We start from the raw sequence: 21,007 nt of genomic DNA on the forward strand, positions 1-21,007 counted from the left end.
CATTGAGAACATCACACCAGACATATCGTCATGCTTGAGAGGGTTTGGCAAGAATGGGATCACAGCTTGGAAGTGTACTGTATTACACATGGGGCTCACATCGAGTTCCCTCCTTCCAGAACATCATAACCATGTATTTGTGCTCAGTATTAGAGTAAGTATAGCTTTCTGAAATCGTTCAATAACTTAGAATTTCCCTGTATATTTTTATGCGCAATTAGGACTTTTGTTTTTGATTTAACTTTAGGACTAGAGTTATAATCTTGAAAGAGGAAACATTTAAAATCTGTTAGCAACAATAGTTATGAGAAAAGAAAGGAATTGTATTTTAAAATAATCTTTATATTTTTATTATTTTTCAGGGAAAGCCATCGCTGGTTCCAATGTGGTTTCTGGTTCAAAAATTCTTTTGTGTACGAGTTTGGCGCTCACTGTTGTAATCAACTACTTAGCTTCAAATTCAGTGACTGAAAGATAACGCCAAATGTAATGAAAAAGTGCAAGCAACAGTGATAAAATGTCATGAAACATTATCAGTAAATATCACTAAATCGCCTGAATAACGTACAGTATAATGTATAACGTACAACATAATGTTTATGTAGATCCTAAATTAAATTGAGTTTCAACCATAGATGAGATTTATGAAATGATCTGTGTCTTTCAAGTCATATCGAAAGGCTATGCAAGTTATGTTTATGTGCAAATAAAGTTGCGAAAGATAGTTTTTACTTGTGTAGTATCATCGTGGGTTACTTAAATTTTATTTAAATTTGCGTTTTGTCAAAATATATGAAAAATTGAAGGTTTGTTTCTTTATTAAAAAAATCTAAATCATAAAATGTCTAGTTTGCATCGTCATTCTTGCGTTTGGATGCTTTGACATACTTATAAACATTTAGCGATAAAAATTTTTAGTTCGTTAAAGCTTTAAAAGTAAATCGAGATATTTTTCGGTCAGTGTTAGGCACAAGAAAAATAATTCTAAAAATCATATTTAATAGCTTACACTTTTAATGCAGTATGTAAAATCTAAAATTGATTTTATTTTTTGCACTATATGAATGTACATGTAAAAATTGCACGTTTGTTTATGTAGCACGTGTACGTGTGCATATGCATGTGTGTGTATAACGTAAAGTCAGGGAGAGTAAACGGGAAATACATTAAATTCTTGTGTTTCCACTATGTTAGAGTAAGTTTCTGTATTGTAAATAGAGCATTTGTTATGTCGTATGTGAAAGACTGAATTAATTTTATATATCGATATTATATCACTGTGAATTACATTGTGCTATGCACAATATATAGAATGTATTCTTTTGTATATTATCCTATTAAATACTATGCAGTATTAGCATACTTCTTGACCACCGAGAGAGAGAGAGTTTCGTATATTTTTGGTACTAAGCGAAACATTATTCATTATTTTTTGGCAATTACTTTACAAGGTACACAAACAGTGTACGGATCATGTCTGTACATGTTGTCTAGTAATCATGAAGTTCCTTCAATCGTCTGATTTTGGTGTGAGTAATACTTATGTTGAAGGTGTTCCTTGCATCTTGAAACTAAATATATCTAACCATAGATCTTTAAAATTCATTTTGAATTAGTTTAAAAGAATGCTTTTGTTTATATAATTTGTCCAAATAGTATAGCATTCTTAAATTAAAAACTTTCAGAAAGTTTTGGAAAGTTCCTGTTTGTTTCCATTTATATTGAAATATTGTATAATTTACTATTCGCGTGTTCCAGTTTCGTGAATATTTCTGTAGATATTAGTAATGATCTCAATGTAATATTTTTGGTTACAAATAAAATTACAAAAGGAAAGAATAGTTACCTATGAAAATTATTATACACGAAACGATGTATATTTATAAACCGGTGATAAGTTGTAAGTGTATATCTTAATAGATACCATAATGTTATCAGAATGTAAGAGAACATGAAGTATGTTTACATTCACCGTAAACAGTCTACTTGATTTCTTAAATAAGCTCAAGATAAATACAATGTGTCGAATACTGAGATGATTATTTTTTTCAATTTAAACTAATTCTTTGTAATTACTTTTCTATAACACTGAAGTTACGACATGGGAAAGAGTGATTTTTTGTTACATTTGCCACTATAAGTGTTGCTCACATGGTGTGCACTTAAAATTAAAACAAACTTGTAATTTATGTTTTTCTTCTTTTGTTAACGAAACTATCTGCATTGCATTTAGGTGTGCTCTTCCGCTGCAAAGTAGAAATCAGGGTGTCTGCCTATAACCTAGTTTCTTCCTTGATTCTTGTAAATTAATATTCAAGTTCTATATCACTTCAATTTTACTTCTCCAAACATGTTCAGAAATACTGGAACAAACTTTTAATATCATAACTGTGATCATCGCCATTCTTATATGTACTTATTGAACATTACGAGCATTACAAAATACTATGAGAAAAATAATCCAGAGTGGTCCTTATTTTGGACTTCGAAGATTTTTTTTTTTTTGAGTCACCGCCTAAAATGGTTCCATATCAGACCAAAGTAACCCATGAGAAAAATTAGTTCAATCGAATAATGTTAAATGATGGCCCAAACGACTTCAAGGTAGAGGGAGTGACAATTCTTGGCAAACATCGGAAACATTTTGAGAGATGTATGATTTACATCTCTCTTGTAACGAAATGGAATATTAATTTAATACACTCCATATCAAGAATGGAGCTATCACAATAAGCCATGGCCGAGATTATGTAGCACAAACAAAAGTATACGAGGCTTGTTATTTTTGCGCCAGGCGTATACATATATTGTCCAGCTGTGAGAATAATAAATGGGTAAAATAGGTAGCATTTTTCAAAATAGGTAATTGTATGGATAAAAGCAATGTATGGACGTTTATTAAAAAGACAAATTTAATGAAATAGTATTTAACATTTGAGACACATACAAGTTTCGAATTAATCCTGTACTAAATACTACAGTATTCTCCTGATTGAAAAAATGAAGTTATAGTAGCTAGAAGCACAGATGATTTCAGTAAGTAATATTACGTGTGACTCAGAATCAGGATATCTGTTGCGTCATTTTTTACTTTTGTTGTATTCCCTTTTGAGAAACGAGAAATATTTTTTAGATATTGAGTTATGTTTATTCTTATAGTCAAAAGTAGTATACACATGTTCTCAATTGGAATATTTCTCTTAGTTTTTCTAACTAATATTATTCCTGACTAAATGTGAACGATATAATTGATTATAAAATTCTTATTAGCGTTTGTATTTTGGTAGTCAGGATATTAGAAAAGTTACCTACTTGTCTTTGGTGTATGTGATTCTATGTTTAGCACCTGATAAGACTTCAGTTTTTATGTATCTATGGAGTTACTCAGTGGCGGCTTTAGCAGGTAGGCTGGGTAGGCGCGGGCCTACCCAAAAATTTTGAAAAATATATAAACGCTAAAAGATACAATAAAAAGTAAATATAGTTTCCACTATTTATATTAATTGTAGATAATTGTTTAACAAATAGTATCAACCACTACCGTAAAAGTAATTTCCTACTGTCATTAATCAATCAAATGTGTATACGTATACACAAGAGAGGGAGCGGTTCTACCCAAAAGTAAAATCTTAAAGCCGTCCCTGGGGTTATTATTAGTGTAAAGACAAACAAATTATCTAATATTGAACAAGTGTTGGTCGAGTTGCTTAGTATTAACTGGATAATTAATACAGAAATCTTGACTTAAAAACTGGTCTATTTTTACCAAAGAAATCTTTTCGGAGATGTTACCAGTCATAATATATAATTTAGGTCTGTTTAAGTTGAAATACCTGTGTGTAGGGGTCTATATGTTTCTTTTTCAAGATAATTTTCTGGTCTTAATATATTTTTGTATCGTTCACTAGCAGCGTTCACCCCGCTTCGCTGGGGTCACCCCGGAACGCAATAAACTTTGTTACTTAGATAATTTTTACTTTTTCGCTTTCAAGTGATATGATAAAAACCATAGAAGATTGCAGTAAATGTTAACATTATATCGCCTGTCATTTATGTTAACCCGCCGAGTGACACGGTCATGTGAGTTGCATATAAATACGGTTAGATTTAGCTATGATGAGCTAACAAAGGATTTCTACGTTATGGACACTTGAATGGTCAATTATCTCAAGACATTGGTAATTGAAAATTAAAGTGATATGATAAAAACCATCTAGGGTCCAAATCTTAATAACCCCCCAAAAATGAAAGAAATTGGTTCAGCCGTATTAGCGTGATGAGCTAACAAAGGATTTGTACGTTCTCTTTTATATAGAGAGAAGATAATTTCATGATTCTCTGCTTAGCTCAATAATAAGACTAGAAAAAAACCCTAAGATATACACTAGTGTGCAAAACTGAAGGACAAAATAGATAAGGAAGCATGAAATATTGTGTAATCGATAGAAATGAATGAAAGCTCAGCAGCATGTTGCTAGAGTTCTCCTACATATGCATAACGAGCATGACATCAGTGTATCGTAGTGCCAAGTGGGTTTGCTCCCCCAAGACGATGCAATTGAAAGAAATTGACAAGATAGTGTGTATATCAGTAAGAGAGTTCTTAAAGTGCATTGCGATGGTGTTACTCACAATAATATGGTCCAAGAGACAACATTTGGATAACTTCGCATGGGAAAGAATTGTCGGAAAACTGGAAGAAGAACAAAGTGTAACGAACATGATCCAGGAATTTGGTATTGCCTACAGCTTTGTTTCACGTACATGAGGAGCATTCCGAACCACAGGCAATACTATGTGAAGGAAGATGGTGGTCAACCACGGTCAGCTACAGCAGAGGATGACCACTACATTATGAAATAGGAAAGAAGGAACCGGCGCTAAGCAGCGGGTACAATTGCAAACACATCTAAGAGGACTGCAAGTCGCTCAGTCTCATGCTCCATAGTGCATGTTAACTGCATGGGGGGATTGACACTTTGCCCAATGGCCACTACGTTATATCCCGTTGACATCCGAGGATATCAGGAGTGAATCGAGAAGGAGTGGGGTCGCATAATTTTCTCCGACGAGAGCAGATTCAGTCTGAATAGTGACTATAGACGTACACTCATCTGTGAAAGGTGAAAACACGCCCAGAAACATAGTCGAACATGATTGTTTCGATAGTCCAGTATTCTTGTGTGCGAGGCATAAAGTTACATGGGCATACCGACTTTCCTATTATTGAACGCAGTATACTCATGTCAACGTTATTGTGACACTGTACTTCATCTTCATATGCGTCTTCTCAGAGGTCCAGTTGGCCCCCATTTCTTCTTTATGGTTGATAATGCGCGACCGCATCAAACAGCACAGGAGGTAGAACCCTTGGAACGAAAGAATATTCAGCGAATGGACTAACTTGCTTATCGCACTGACTTAAATCCCATCGAACGCGTTTGGGATGCTACGGGGAGAAGTCGTGTAGCATTTTTGATGCACCAAGGACCATCCAGTAATTGTCATCAGCGCTGGTGGAGTAATGGAACTACATGCCACACCAACTCATTATAAATTTGTGAGCAGCAAGGGGAACGTTACAAAACATGCATTGCTGTCCGTGGTGATCACGCGTTCCTTTGGGAACCACTTCCGCATAATTTTCCGGAAACACATTATTTGTAGAGTAAGTCGATTTTCTTTTCTCCTTTCCTAAAAAACGCTTTTCATCATACTGAATCAAGGAGCCTAACCTCTCTTGTGTCAGTTAGTGTGCTACCTAGGACCAAGTGTTGCAATACGCATTTGTGAGCCAAACCACTCATACAGCACTTAGAGGGTTGACGGAAGTTTTCACTTTCGAAGGGCAAACTTGTTTTTTGAACTTCATCATCATCTTTTCATTCATTCTCATATTCTTTTGGGCTTCGGCCCTAGACTACTTTATAGTGATGGCGGACTCTGGCAATGCTAACGTACAATCTGCTCTCGGTCGACATACAGAATTACCAGCTTCTCTTCCTACAAGTATGGGCACATCACGTGCCCAAGCTACAACAACTGGAACTACCGGTCGCACTAGACACTTTTCATGGGGTAGTCAACCAGTAGCGAGTACGTCTAAAGAAAGACATCCATCCACTGACTCAACCCAATCTGCAAAGAGATTTCGGGGTGGATATCAATCTTCTAACGTCCAACCAATGGACACTGGATCGCCAGCTTCAGAATCATCATCTGTAACTCTGAGCGTAACTTCAGATCTTCTTTACAATTTTCTCCTCACCGATTTTGACACGAAATACACTTATCCAAAGATGATCTTTCTCCAGATCATTAAATACGTTCCACGCGCAAATGTTGAACAAATAGTCCAGACTAGAAATGGATATATTATAAAATCAAAAGATCCTAATTTCGGAACCTATTTACGTTATAAAGTGTCTTACGAAATCTTTGGGAAAAACGCAAAACTAAAAAAAAAGTCTGATTCTAGCCCGAAACAACCACCACCTCCTAAGAAATCGCCAATGTTATCTGTCGTTATACGTGGTGTTCCCCCAGAGTTCACGGACGACGAAGTGCACGAGGAGCTTATTCAAGAGGGCATCAACAATGAAAAATGCATACGCATAAAAAACAATAACAGACCAACATATGTGGTTCGAGTTTTATCACAAAACCAATAGGCTATTGATTACTTTTTGATGCATGGTGCCTCTATTTATAAGAAAATCCATAGAGTCGAACCTTCTAAAACTCCTGGGCCAATACTTCTTAGGTGCGAGAGGTGTCAATCCTACAATTCTCATTTCACTAACAACTGTCCTAATCAATCACAATGCGGATATTGTGGCAACCAACATGAAACTAGGTTGTGTCAAAATCAACAACCTCCAAAGTGTTCCACTTGCGGAGAGGCTCACCCCACGTACAGCTACTGTTGCAAGGCTAAGCCCCCTGCAGAACCTATTCGCCCAGAGTTTACTGCACCTATTCGAAGTAGCGATAAAACTACACTTCCAGCCCAATCTATCCTACATCCGCTCAGTATCGAAGATTTTCTTCGCTACCTCACCATAGTGCTCCAGAACGTGATACCACTTCAATGCGATCATATACTTCGCACCATTACTGCCACTGCAAAATCGTTCTTTAACATCAATATGCATGGTACGTATTCACGACAATATGCTCATTTTCAAATCGCGCCTCTTGAAACTATTATTTAATTCTATGTCGTTCTTGCTTGTAGTCATGAATTTCTTATTTATTAATATACGATCTTTCCAGCAACACAAACTCCTCCTAGAGCATCTTTTACTCGACGAACAAATTGATATTTTGCTCTCAATGAAACTTCACTCAAACCTAATATCACAGCACGCCTAACAGGTCATTTCCTTCACCGACATGACTATAGAGGACCTGCCGTCAGAGCTCAAGGTGAAGTTGCAATAGGTTTTTCACCAAAATTACCATTCAGACAATATCACCTACAGGCTTACATCAATCATCCAAAACATCTTCTCTTCTCTGTTTACTTTCCCTCCAACGTCATAAACGTTGCTACAATTTATATTCGGCCGAGATAACCAATTCGATTTTTTTTTAATATATTGCACAAAACTTGCGAAATGTCATTATTATGGCTGATATCAATATCCATAGTCGAAGCGACCGGGAAAAACAACATTTTTTGAACTACGTAACTCAACAGTTACATTTGCATATCCATGACTTACCTAGCCATACCCAGTCAAGTAATCAAACAACACCAGATGTTGTAATTACATCATTTAATCTGGTCGGTGACTTTACAATACAGGTTCTTGACACAATCGGTAGTGATCACTGCCCAGTAAAACTAACGCTCAACAAGGGTCATCTTTGCCACACTACTCCTGTGTTTCGTACTGTTAAACGTTATGATAAAGCTGATTTGAATAGTTATAGAACAACCATTGAAAGAGACATTAGACATCTCACAGTACCAACCATCGAGTCTGAATTGTATTACACTATTTCCCAGCTTACAGATACCGTAACTACAAATGCTCAAACATCCATTTCTGAGCTGCCCACACAGACCAAAGTTACCGCCTCAATATCTGGCCATTGTAAAACGTGCACAGCAGCACATTCGAGAGTATCATCGTACTGGGAACGAGACACATCTTCATTGTCACAGACAATGGCAACGGGCAGTTAAAAACTACCTCATTGCATGTAAACGGAGGCACTGGATTGGTGCTTGCAATAAGCTGAGAGACGAAGCATATCCTACTCGCTACTGGAAGAAATTTCATCAATTAACGGGAAAAAGCACTGTTACAACATATCCGCTCCATGTCAATAATGTTCCACTTCTTTCAGACGCAGATAAAGCGAATGCTTTTGCAGACCAAATACAAACAGTATTCACTCCAACTGAGTCTCCATGCCAGAGCGAACGCACTGATATTTCCAGAATACCTTCTTTACAACCTTCTACATCACATCAATCCGACATCAATCATCCTCTTACCAGACCAATCACTGCTCCTGAATTGCATACCGTTCTTCGACGGAAACGTAACACATCACCAGGAATTGATAGTATCTCGTATAGGATGCTGAAAGAATCTCCACCTCTGTTTATTTCTTTGCTAGTATCTATTTATAATTTCATACTCAACACTGGTTATTATCTGCTACGTTGGAAAGTCTCAAAGGTGTGCATGTTTCATAAACCAAACAAGCCTATTCATGATGTTACTTCCTACAGGCCCATTCAGTTAACTTCTGTCTTCAGTAAGTTATTTGAAAAGATTCTCGTCAACAGACTACAGATCGTGTTGTTTATCTTAAAGAACACGATCTGTTACCAACACATTAAGCAGGTTTTAGGCCAAACTTTCCTATTAGCGACCAACTGCTACAACTAACCACGGTTCTCACCAATCAATACAATAAAGCTCTTCCATCATGTCTAGTCCTTATGGATTTAGAGAAAGCTTTTGATAAGGTATGACATTATGGCTTGCTGCGCAAACTACAGTTACTCCGACTTCCCACTTGTTATATCCGTCTCATTTATTCTTTTTTAAGTAATCGAATAGCGTATGTTTCAATAGAAAGTGTTCTCTCTAGACCTATTTTTCCTCATACAGGCGTACTGCAGGGCTCCGCACTTAGTCCATTATTATATATCTTATATGCCTCAGATATGCCTAGAAAACCGCCTAATGTCTATGTTTTCCAATATGCTGACGACACAGCATTTTTATCACTAGGGAAAACTATGCTTCTGATCAACAGAAGTCTACAACTGACACTCGACAATTTTCTTACCTGGTGCAGGAAGTGGAAATTAACTGTCAATTTGGAGAAAACACAAGCCCTTGTTTTTCTTCCATCAAAACGTAGAACTAAAGTACGCCAAAATCCCGCTAATCTCTGTGTATAAGTTGACGGCCATTTTCTTCGACGAAACACCTCTGCTAAATATCTTGGTGTAGTATTCGATACCAAACTCACCTGGAAACCTCACTTTCAAAAACTGGCGCAAAAAGCATTAATTAGATTAAATCTTCTACGCTGCCTTACGGGTACGACCAGAGAACTGAGTACGGATGTCTTACTAAAGACATACAAAGTTTTTCTTCGACCTCTTCTCACATTTGGTCACATTGCCTGCTGTCATGCTTCACCTAAACTCTACGAGAAGTTAGCAATTATGGAACGCCATGTTATTCGCCTGGCATATCGGATTCGATTACCATATCCAAATTACATGACCTACGAACACATAGACTTTCCAACCATTTTTAATCATCTTGCTACACTCCGGACAAGATACATTCAATCACGCATTACAAACGCTCATCCACTCTATCTTGATACCTTAAGAGTTGATGCGCTTACCGATGCTCCATCTCGATTATCAGCACTCACCGTTCAACATCCTCACCACACTCTATGTTCAGACGACAAATTTGGACGCCACAGAGAGAGAGCAATATTTGACATTTACATCGTCAGAGATCATCTACCTCATATTTTTCCATTTTAGCACATGTTCTGCACTCATCACTAACATTGGGCTATCATTACATCTTACATCAGTCTCGAGTCGCCCCGAGACAGAAGATCTAACCCACATATGTCTCAACTAATGTTCCCAATGTGATTGTGATGTCAATGCACTTCATATCATTATCATACCTGTTTATATATGATATACCTAACTACATTTATTCTTTAATTATATATATGTTTGTATATTTACACCGTTAATATGATATCTTGCACTGCTTTATATATTGTTCATTTCTCCATACTAATTTTATGTGTTTTTTTCAATTTCTTGTTGGTTTTGCATTGCACTTACAGCACCTATTGTATATGTATTAGCACCACTGCCATGTATTGAAACCTTTGCCAACGATATGGCGTAACCCTCTAATGGCTGGGGTTAGTTTGTTCTGATATGAAACCAAATATGATGAAATAAAGAAAATAGATTATTAAAGAACTTTCACAAACCTAATACCTTACCGAAAGAAAAACGCTTTTCATTGCTGTTGTAGCATTTTAATAGATAGATAGGAAGACTGTTCTCAAAATTATATAGCGTATACTCACCCCAGCATAGGTTGTTCTTTCGTAAATATAAGTTAAGTATATGCTAGAACAGTGATCGCCAAACTGTCGATCGCGAGCTACTAGTAGCTCGTGGGGACATTTTCGGTAGATCACGTTAACGTTCCGGTTGACTAACCTTGATTCCTTCACTGATTCCTCCATAAACATATGTAAGATTTTTTAAATAAAAAAAGTTGGTAGTTCACAGTAGGATTTAAAAACGGTGCGGTAGCTCAGAAGCTTCGTAAGTTTGGAGACCACTATGCTAGACTACAAAATGTTAGATGGGCATACTTCGTATTCTCCCGTATACACCCCATTACACCCCTGGTTGGTAGTGTAGGAGTATTTATAAATCTATGAACAGAGTAATAACTACAAAACGATCTACTTTTTTGCCTGTCACAATTGTTTTTTGCTAACGGTTTATTTCTTAGTCTTCACCTAGTTTGGTGCCAATCGCGGGAAAAGAGTAAACAAAACATCTAACTGGGAATGAATTACTTAGCGTATACAACCTCACATAGTATCACATTATACTATCCTCACATTGAACTAAAAATGATTTAATAGTGTCCTGTTCATTACTCCTCTATATGTCATTCACCCATAACAAATATTCATGTATGGATTTTATACTATTTTGCCTCTTATAGTATGATAAAAACATTTTTAGTGATACCTAGTGAGAATATTGTGAAAATTAAAACTCGTTAATTTGTCCTTTGAGTTTTATTTATAGTTGCCTATAATCAAGTGCGTATTGATACCGTAAGACGGGGTTACTTTGCACATCAGGGGTTACTTTGCACAAAATATGAAAAGAGTTTCACAGTCCTTTGTCGGCAAAACCATGAACAGAAAAGAGGAAGTTTCAACTGGCACCGTAAGACAGAACATCTAACTGTATTTTGGCTATAATGTTGGCGGTTAACATCAGTTCTAATTACCGGTAGGGCTCATTGTTGTAGAGATATGGAAAGCAGTCACTGTAAAGGGCGCCAAAATTTGAAAGATATCACATACAAGATTTTCCATCAAAGTTTAGTCAGTTTGGTAGAATACTACTGTGTATAATGGGACTTTGATGCAATAGTTGAAATAGAAATGTGAAACGTTTTAAAGTCATAAAAGAAGTAAAACTGGGAGAAGGCTGTTTGAGCCTCTACTCGGGGTTACTTTGCACAGGTCCAAAACACCGCTTAGATAGGAAATTATTACTACTGGAAATTCCTGCAAGCATTCTAAATTTAGATAAATTTCCTATTTAGGAAGATATCGAAATGAATTTCTTGTTGGAAAATAAATTATGAACAGGGGCGGATCTAGAAAAGTAGTTTGAGAGAGGCTTCACTAACAAAGACTTCGTTTTTTTTTTTTTTTTTTTTTTTTTAGAAATTACTAGACTTTTAAGGGGGAGGGGCTTGCAGCTTATACGCATAGGAATGACTAACATTAACTTATTTAAGAAAGAAATCATACAATTTGGGTGGGTTTCAGCCTGAAAGTCCCAAATCCCGTAAATCTTCCACTAATTACGGTTGGGACGATAGTCTTGGACATAAGGAATAACCAAGGCAAATCAGTTCACGGGGATTTTTTCTTCTGTTCCTAAGTTGGCAGTTTTGTGGGACATATGCTAAACTATTACAACGCGGTTCCTGTGCCAGTACCAGAAAATATATAATTTTCTTTACAAATATCAATAATTCAAACTAAGTACTGATACCGGTACCATCATTCTAATATCAATATTTGCAGATTGCATGCAGTTTTGTGCAGAAAGTAAAATGTATAAATACTGAAGGGAAAACATTGCACAGAAACGTTATGCTCGTATGTTGAACATACCGTTTTGTATGTTGTGCAAAGTAACCCAGTTATGGGTTACTTTGCACCAAAGTTTATATTTCAATAACTATGGTTATACTGAATGTTTACTAATGAACTTGCACTAAAGTTTTCCTTATAAATCTAGCTATTATGGGCCTTATGCAGAATCGTTCTGACGCATGATTAGTGCCATACTGAAGAATTCGACTAACATATGTTTCCTACAGTAGTCAGGCCTTTAGTATGACGCTAAACATACGTCAAAACGACTCTGGATACGGCCCTATATGTTTAAAATACAGTGTTCTAAATCATTACGTTTGTAAGTTACATGCGATTTTCTTTAAAATTGCTTAAATCTTGTGCAAAATAACCCCGTCTTACGGTACTTGAAACAAGAGAGAGAAAAATTAATGAACATCTGTTCTACAATCGTATCTATAGGCTTATGGGATCAGATAAATATTTATGTTAATTTGCTTATTACTTATTTACTGTTACAGTATTCCACTGCAATTTAAGAAATATCAAAAGTACTGACAAGAACTGAAATAACATTAATAATAATATATAAAAAAACATTAATATTTGTAATAAAACATTGTAGTTATTTATGTATGTTCTGACCAGAAAGACTGTGATATTTTTTGTTGTTTATGTGTTAACATAGAATTTCATGTTCTGTTTTATTAAAGAAATAAAAAATAAAAAAAATATATAAACCTTTTATTTCTCCCACTTTAATGGCAATATAACAAACAAGCTCTTGAAAAAGAAGGAAAGAAAAAATTAACGAGAAACTGAGTTCAAAAGTTTCCGAAATTCATCAATAATAATAATAATAATAAAGGCATTACATCACATTCCAAGTTAATGTTATGTTTTAAGGAATTTGGAACAGTTTTAAATTCATATTTTAGTGATGACTATTGCACAATATCTGCTTAAGAAAACAAACTCAGTTTACGCACATTTTAATGTTGTACAGTGTTAACTTACTGCTTGAAAGTTGGTTATTTTTAGCGTGAATGGGATAATAAATGTTGAGTGATCTTTTTAGATATGTCCAGACGTGTTCGATGCTTCGTTGTTGGCAGATTCAAGACGATCCTCTTCATGTAAATTGTTTATTTCTCAAATTGGAACATGCCACAAATCTAAATTCTAAATATTCCTCGTTCTCATAAAACCCACAGACACGTGTCTTTCCATCACTCTTCATTCTATCTCAGAAGATTTGCAATATACTCTATGTAGGAATGAATTATGGAAAATATTGACAGATTACAATCTGAGTGTAGACTTACTTTACAGAGGAAATGCATAGAAAACTAAACTTACAACCGCAACTAACTTAAGGAAAGAAGGTACACGAACATTTATTGGGTCCTTCTTAGCTATTGCAATTACGGAAATTAGGTCATGTAGATGCTGAGTTCTCTATTGAAGCTGCAGAACGTTACGAAAGTGTTGCACATTAGAATTCTGTTTCATTACCATTCTAATGTTACAAATTCTATCAACATTTGCGCCAACTAACAGTTCATTCAAGACAGAGAATGTATCTCGGAAAAGCATGTCGAGTTGTGAAGTGTTCTCTATCGGTTTTGGAGCAGAAAAACAGTCTGAGAACATGCTTACTACAGACAGACAAAGACAAATGACAGAAGATTTTCATTAAAATATCAGATCCCGCTTCCCTCTGTTGAAGCGAATTAGGAAGATTTTCCCATCTTCAAAAGATTTTATTGTTGAAGAATCTCTAAATATTACCCAAGATGAAGTGATTCACCTAAAGCAAAATTTTAAATGAGGCATTCGACCATATAATATTAGAAATTAAAGAGAGATTAGCAGAAAATAATAAACAGCATTTCAAATCCTTTGATTGTTTATTGCCATTCAGAAACATTTTGGACAGTTCCGAATTGCCACTATTAAATCTCGTAGGCTTCAATAAGCAAGCTTTCGAATTGAAAGTTGCAGTTATTAAAATAAACATTTTATCCAACAATAAATATTTTATCCAGCGCAGCGTCAGAAATATTTTAAAGATTTTAGATATGTTGTGTCCGTATAAAAATGTTTTCCCAATGTGTATAAATTGTATGCAGTAGCTGTAACAATTAGTGCTTCAACAGCAACATGTCAGAACACATTTTCTTATCTTAAACGCGTTCTTACATCACAAAGAGAGTCAATGCTTCACGATAATAAATGCTTCAATGAATCCGACTTTGTTCTCTCGGCATTTCAAAAGCAGTGCTTGATGACTGTAGATATGAAGCTCTTTCTCGACAAATTTCGAAGACCCTTTGCATGACTGCAACTGTAGAAGGCTTGTGGAAGTGAAATAAAACTTACGAATATTTTGAAGTGTTTTCTGAAGCAAGTATAAATACTGATCCATCAATAAGCATGGCTTCTTTTACTTCTTGTGCTATACAGGCTCAAAAGAAAATGTTTTATTATTAGTATTGTTATTCATAGTAGCGTGTTAGATAAAGATGCATATTTTCAATTGCTTAATTTGAAATAAAATCACCTAATCCTACTTTATTAGGTGTTCAAAACACAAAACATAGAAGTTCACAACTGTGTTAAGTAGGGCCTATGCATGCATCTGGTCTGTTTACGGTATATGACTTCATATATTTTAGAAGTGTATGTTAGTGAGGTAGTGTCAGACTGTGTTCAATTGAGAACTCCAGTTTCTCAGGTATTCAAATATCAAATAATACAGTTCTAAAAGGATACTAAAAATTAGAAATAGTGAACCTTAAATTTCTACTCTCTCTCTCTCTCTCTCTCTCTCTCTCTCTCTCTCAGCGTTTTAAAATCAATATCGCATCATGGTTTGCTACACAAAATCACAGAATTATGGAAACTAAAAATTCAATCACAATCTACGGTCACAATTTGCTAACGAAGTGAGATATTTTTCCTACAAAGACAGCATAGCATAGCCTTTTGTCCATGAGAAAAAGGTTCTTTTTTGATAGCACATAGGTGTGTGGCAATTCTTCTTTCGTAAATACATACGTTTTCCTTTAGGTTCCCCTTTGTTTCTCACTAACACATAGCAGTGCACTATGGAAGGAAAACGTATTACTTGAGAGAAGCTGTAGAATTGACGAGGAAACAATCTGTACTTTGACATTTTATAACATAATGAAAATAAAGCGCCTCAAATGTCTTTCGAAATGCAGGACCTTAGCTTACTTTTTGGAAATTAGCTAACGAAAACTGGTAACTTCAGCAATATCCTTCTTTTCTGCCCCTGTTATTTCAAGCTCTTACATAATTCATAAATGGGAAACCTACATATTTTATAGTGTTGATCCAGAAATGTTCCTTTACTACATCGTCTTGTTTGTCATTGAAATCGCGAAAGAAAAGTCTTAGTTTACAATTTCAAAGAAATGAAGAATGATGATCCTGGTAGCATTTGGTTGCAATATAAGTTATAGGAAATTAACACTGTATGAATTAACTTATTGTGTTTTTATCTTAAAATTGAAGGTTCATTTCGTGGACTTCGTAATGTCAACTCCGCGTTTCTTGAAGATATTACGGATATAAGAAAAGTAACCCCCCACAAGTACATTTTAAACTAGCCACTACTTAGACAACCTACAAAAACTGCTTATATTTGTTATTTCATATCCAACTAAAACAGCAAAATACATAGTTTATGATTTCCTTCGCTTCTGAAAATGCCATATATATATATATATATATATATATATATATATATATATGCCCCCAAAAAGGAAATAATCCTCGCTACGAACCTGGTCTATAGGGGGGAGTCGGCGGGCAGACGATTCCATTGAGGGCGCCCGTCCCCCTTGCCCCCCTAGTGTCGTCACCGGTCTGAACTCATGTTAATACTCTTTGAGAATTTCATTCGAATTTTAGATTTATCACTTTATTGATATGGAACACTGATCCGGGTAAAGTTACATGTGTGCTATTCCGTGGTGTCATTTGAAACCCCCGTGCGAAAAGTGGGCGAGCCCATACCTACTTCCGCTAGGGTTCTTCTCGTCATCTGTGAGTTGTAAGTCATATCAGATAAACTGAATGCATGAGACGCAAGTTATATATCCCGCAATACACATGACACACGTATATTCGTTTCTAACTGTTCTTCATTGGCTTAACTACAATTTTTTGCTAGGGAGGGAACCAATGTCCCTTACGGGCAGGTCCGTAGCCAGCCCAAAAATATAGAGGGGTAGGTAGAAGTTAGGGGGCCCGACCCAACCATATTATAGTTCATTTGCAAGCAGACCGTGAAAATTTTAGGGGGCCAGTAAAAATATAAGTTGGCCCGGCCCCCATGCCCCCCGTGGATAGGTCCCTGCTTGTGTGATACTTCTCAGAATTGAAAGAACCTTAACTGAAGACCTGTGAAATAACGGTATTCTAGGGAACAACTATGCCCTAGTATCCCTAAATTCCTCTTGTTACAACTATACTATTTCTATAGCCTACAGGAATTGGCCTGTCCCAGAAAGTGAAAGACTCCTAGATATAAAGCGAGTAAGGTAAAGTTTTAGTTGTTCTTTATCTATAGAATACTTGTTGTCAATATTGTTTCCTAGATAGAAGCAAAGAGTGGTCGTTTAACAGAGATTGCATTTGCTTTTATTCACCGTCTGGTAGTCGTTGATAGAATTTTCATTGTATAAACGCACATAGAGCGGGAGGAGGTCCCACATATGTGGCTGGCATGGTCAAATGGTTTGAGGCACAGAAGCATCAGTTGTTGATTCGAATGAACTCTGACAAGTAAACCTTACGTTTGGGTGAATCGAGTTGCTGACTGAGACACATATGAGAAAGTAATACTAAATGTGGTCAGTATTTCAGTGAAGTTGTAGGTGCGAAGCGCCAGGGGTTTAGGAGATACAGCTACCAGAACATCACATGGAAGTACAGAATAGTCTTCATACACTTGGAGGTAAAAGCTCTGTAAGACCTCTTGTAACGACAAAAGGTGAATAACAAATATATGGGTACATATTAGGACTAGGAAGAAGTCATATAGTAAGGGTATACCTGACGGCAGCCATCTTGAAATCCGCCATTTTGAATTAAGGTTAAGTTTTTAAAATAGGAATAGGGTCATGTGATACATGATTTAAGGCGCAAATTTAATCAGAAGAACAATGGTGACGTTAATTTTGATTTACGCGCAGTTGTTAAAATTTTACAGGGAAATTAAATATTGTTGCAGCACATGTATTAGTCCTTTACCCCACCTTGTAAATTTTGTGTTAATGATAATAATAATTAAATAAAAAGCAGGTGGATAAGAGTTGCCTTGATGGCGGTCATGTTCAAATCCGCCATTTTGAATCAGACAAAAGTTATAAACAAAACGCATAACATTGACACCTTATTAATAACAAATTTTACTATAAATCCAACGGTATAACCATTTTTGCTTTATTAACCAGCATTTGTTATCGCATAAACAAGTTGCTAATTTAAGGAAGTGGAGTTGAGTCATAATTAAACTTGAGTCTTTCTTCCAGAAAAGTCCTCAATTGCTATTAATAAGGTGTCACTGTTATGCGTTTTGTTTAAAACTTTTGTCTGATTCAAAAAGGCGGATTTGAACATGGCCGCCATCAAGGCAACTCTTACCATAGATATAATATTTATCCACCTGCTTTTTATTTAATTATTATCATTAACACAAAGTTTACAAGGTGGGGTAAAGGACTAATACCTATCCTGCAACAGTATTTAATTTCCCTGTAACTTTTTACCAATTGCGCGTAAATCAAAATTAACGTCACCATTGTTCTTCTGATTAATTTTGCGCCTTAAATCATGTATCACATGACCCTATTCCTATTTTAGAAACTTAACCTTAATTCAAAATGGCGGATTTCAAGATGGCTGCCGTCAGGTATACCCTTACTATATGACTTCTTCCTAGTCCTAATATGTACCCATATATTTATTATTCACCTTTTGTCGTTACAAGAGGTCTTACAGGGCTTTTACCTTCAACTGTATGAAGACTATTCTGTACTTCCATGTGATATTCTGGTAGCTGTATCTCCTAAACCCCTGGAGCTTCGCACCTACAACTTCACTGAAATACTGACCACATTTAGTACTACTTTCTCATATGTGTCTCAATCAGCAACTCGATTCACCCAAACGTAAGGTTTACTTGTGAGTCAGTTTACTACTTACTTCATTATCAAAATGTATTTCTTGTTGTGTCGGTTCTCTCTGTGAACTTCAGTATCCTCCTAGATTCCAATTACATTACATAATACAAAATTTTGGATAAACTAATGGAATAGTTCTAGGTTTAATTTATACTAGTAATGACAAGCAGCCCATCTCTGTGTTTGAGAGGGGGAGAGAGACATTAATAAATGAAAGAAGAATAAGGAAGGATAGTTAAGAGCGTTTTTATCGCTTAAAGAATGTATACCTTTCAAGTGGATGGAAATTCCATGTTGATTCCTGTCCAACGAACATTTCCAAAAGTTGTACGTAACATGACCTTCACAGAAGAAAATAACTTAACAAGGTGGATGCATTAGTAACTCCAAATGAACCGAATACTGAACAAGGACTAATTTGTTCCACTGAAACCATTCTTTTTGACAACATAAACTTAATTTGTGCGCATTGCAGTATATATATATGAAGAGGGATAGAACTAAACGTACTCCCGTCCGAAAAAAAAGTCCGTACAAGGCAATATAAAAATAAAGCCATACTAAAGAAAAAGTTTTTTTTTTGACACAGTTTGGAAATAACCAGTCTTGGGAAGTAACATAACGCAAGTAACGTTTCCTAGTAACGCGTTACATTTTTTCCAAAGTAACTGTAACGGTAACGCGTTACAAATTTTTAAGTAACGTGCCTAGTTAGTGTTACTTTTTTCGCGTTACTTTCGGATGAGTAACTACAATATAGGCCCTACGTATATATTTTTTCGGAAACGAATGTTTCCTTCTTGTAAGTGAAGTTTTCATAATGGAACAATGGAGCATGAACTACGTATGTCAGTGACCGACAGTCACAGACACACAGAGAAACAGATAGTCTCGGTTCAGACGTGCAGAAAAGTCTGTTGCGGGCCCGCAACAGAGTTTTCTGTTGCGGACCCGCGCGAGCCGGAAATACATTGGTTCTTATCATTCATGCCACACGTGCAGACTTTCCCGCACGACTCTGCTGCGGGCCCGCAGCGGGCGAAAATTGAGTTGCGGGGACTGCTGGCTCGCAGCGTGTCCGCACAGGTGTTGCGGGCCGGAAAACCATTGCTGGCAATGAGTCAAGCCACACGTGCAGACTTTCCCGCGCCCGCAGAAATGGAAAGCGAAGAACTGGACATAGAACTGTTCATTAACGAAATACAAAAATATCCCGAGATATGGAATTTAAAGTGCGAAATGTATAAAGACAGATATAAAAAACGGGATGCATGGAATAAGGTGTGTGAAACCTTATGTGAGAAATTTAATGAAAAAACAGAAGAAGAAAAAATAGCATTGGTATGTATTATTATTACTTTTCAATGTAAAAATCTAATATTCAAGTAGTGTTTACATTTGATTTTTGTTTAGCGTCCCTTTCCAGCAGAGAGGCTATGAATACTTTTTTGTGATAACAATAGACAACAAATACGCTTGGAGAAAAAGCCTTTATTGTTAATGCAGTTTCTTTGAGATTTCTTGTCACTCCTCCGGAATAAATCGACTGTTTATAACCTATGTTGCATTATACTTTAGGTCGAGGCAAGGGCGCCCATCAGGGGGGGCAAGGTGGGGCGTTGCCCCCCTTAAGAGGAAATTGTATTTGGGAATATCGAAAACCCAATAGAATTTTTACATTAGTTGTAGCAAAAAATGAAACTATATTTGAAAAGTCGCTTATATTTGCCCCCTTGAAAACCACAACATGGGCGCTCTTGGGTCGAGGTCACGTATTATATAGCTTCTGTGTTCAAAAGGGACGCCGAAGTCCAAAACAACCATCAACATAATAGCAGAACAGAAAAGAAAGAAAAAACATCGTTTTTTGGCTGGCAATTGTTGTCTTTATTTGTTAATGTACTAAATTTAAACAAAATAGACTTAACACGAAAATGGTTGAACATTAGGGTACTCGTGTGGTTAAAAAAATAAAAAAAACATGCTCGAGATGTAACAGAAATATTTATGTTTCTCGTGCATTTGATAATATTGTGCACGTCGTTGTTATTCTAGAGATAACAACTGAATGTTTTCTTACATAAAGAACAACTTGAACAAAGTTATCTTGCCATGGAACTCTACCTATGTCGCTTACAAAATAATCAGCCCATCTGTTTCTGCTTCCGTTTGCTGTCTTGCCTTCTTTTGGTGTGCCACACGTATTGGGGATTTCCTCAAAATCTTCTATCGTTAAATGTCACAATTATAAAAATGTTTCCTTTTTCTCACCTTAGAAATGGATTATTCGGAAACACTAAATCCATTATTTTTATTTAAGAGTTTACATTAAGAATTTCACATCTCCAATCTAAGCGAGTCCTATACTT

At 36.0% G+C, this 21,007-nt stretch overlaps 1 protein-coding gene across 2 annotated transcripts in view; it reads left to right on the plus strand.

Annotated features, from left to right (window-relative positions):
- Window positions 1-3,986, plus strand: part of LOC145664434 (uncharacterized) — a 143,858-nt gene extending 139,872 nt beyond the window's left edge. For both annotated transcript variants that reach the window (XM_081731116.1, XM_081731117.1), the window contains exon 4: window positions 363-3,986. In XM_081731116.1, coding sequence (XP_081587242.1) covers window positions 363-478 — 116 coding nt within the window. In that variant the 3' untranslated portion in view covers window positions 479-3,986. The remainder of the gene's footprint in view (window positions 1-362) is intronic.
- The last annotated feature ends 17,021 nt before the right edge of the window (window positions 3,987-21,007 follow it).

The sequence above is a fragment of the Thermobia domestica genome, chromosome 11 (genome assembly GCF_964235325.1).
Source record: "Thermobia domestica chromosome 11, izTheDome1.hap1.1, whole genome shotgun sequence".
Taxonomy (NCBI): Eukaryota; Metazoa; Arthropoda; class Insecta; order Zygentoma; family Lepismatidae; genus Thermobia; species Thermobia domestica.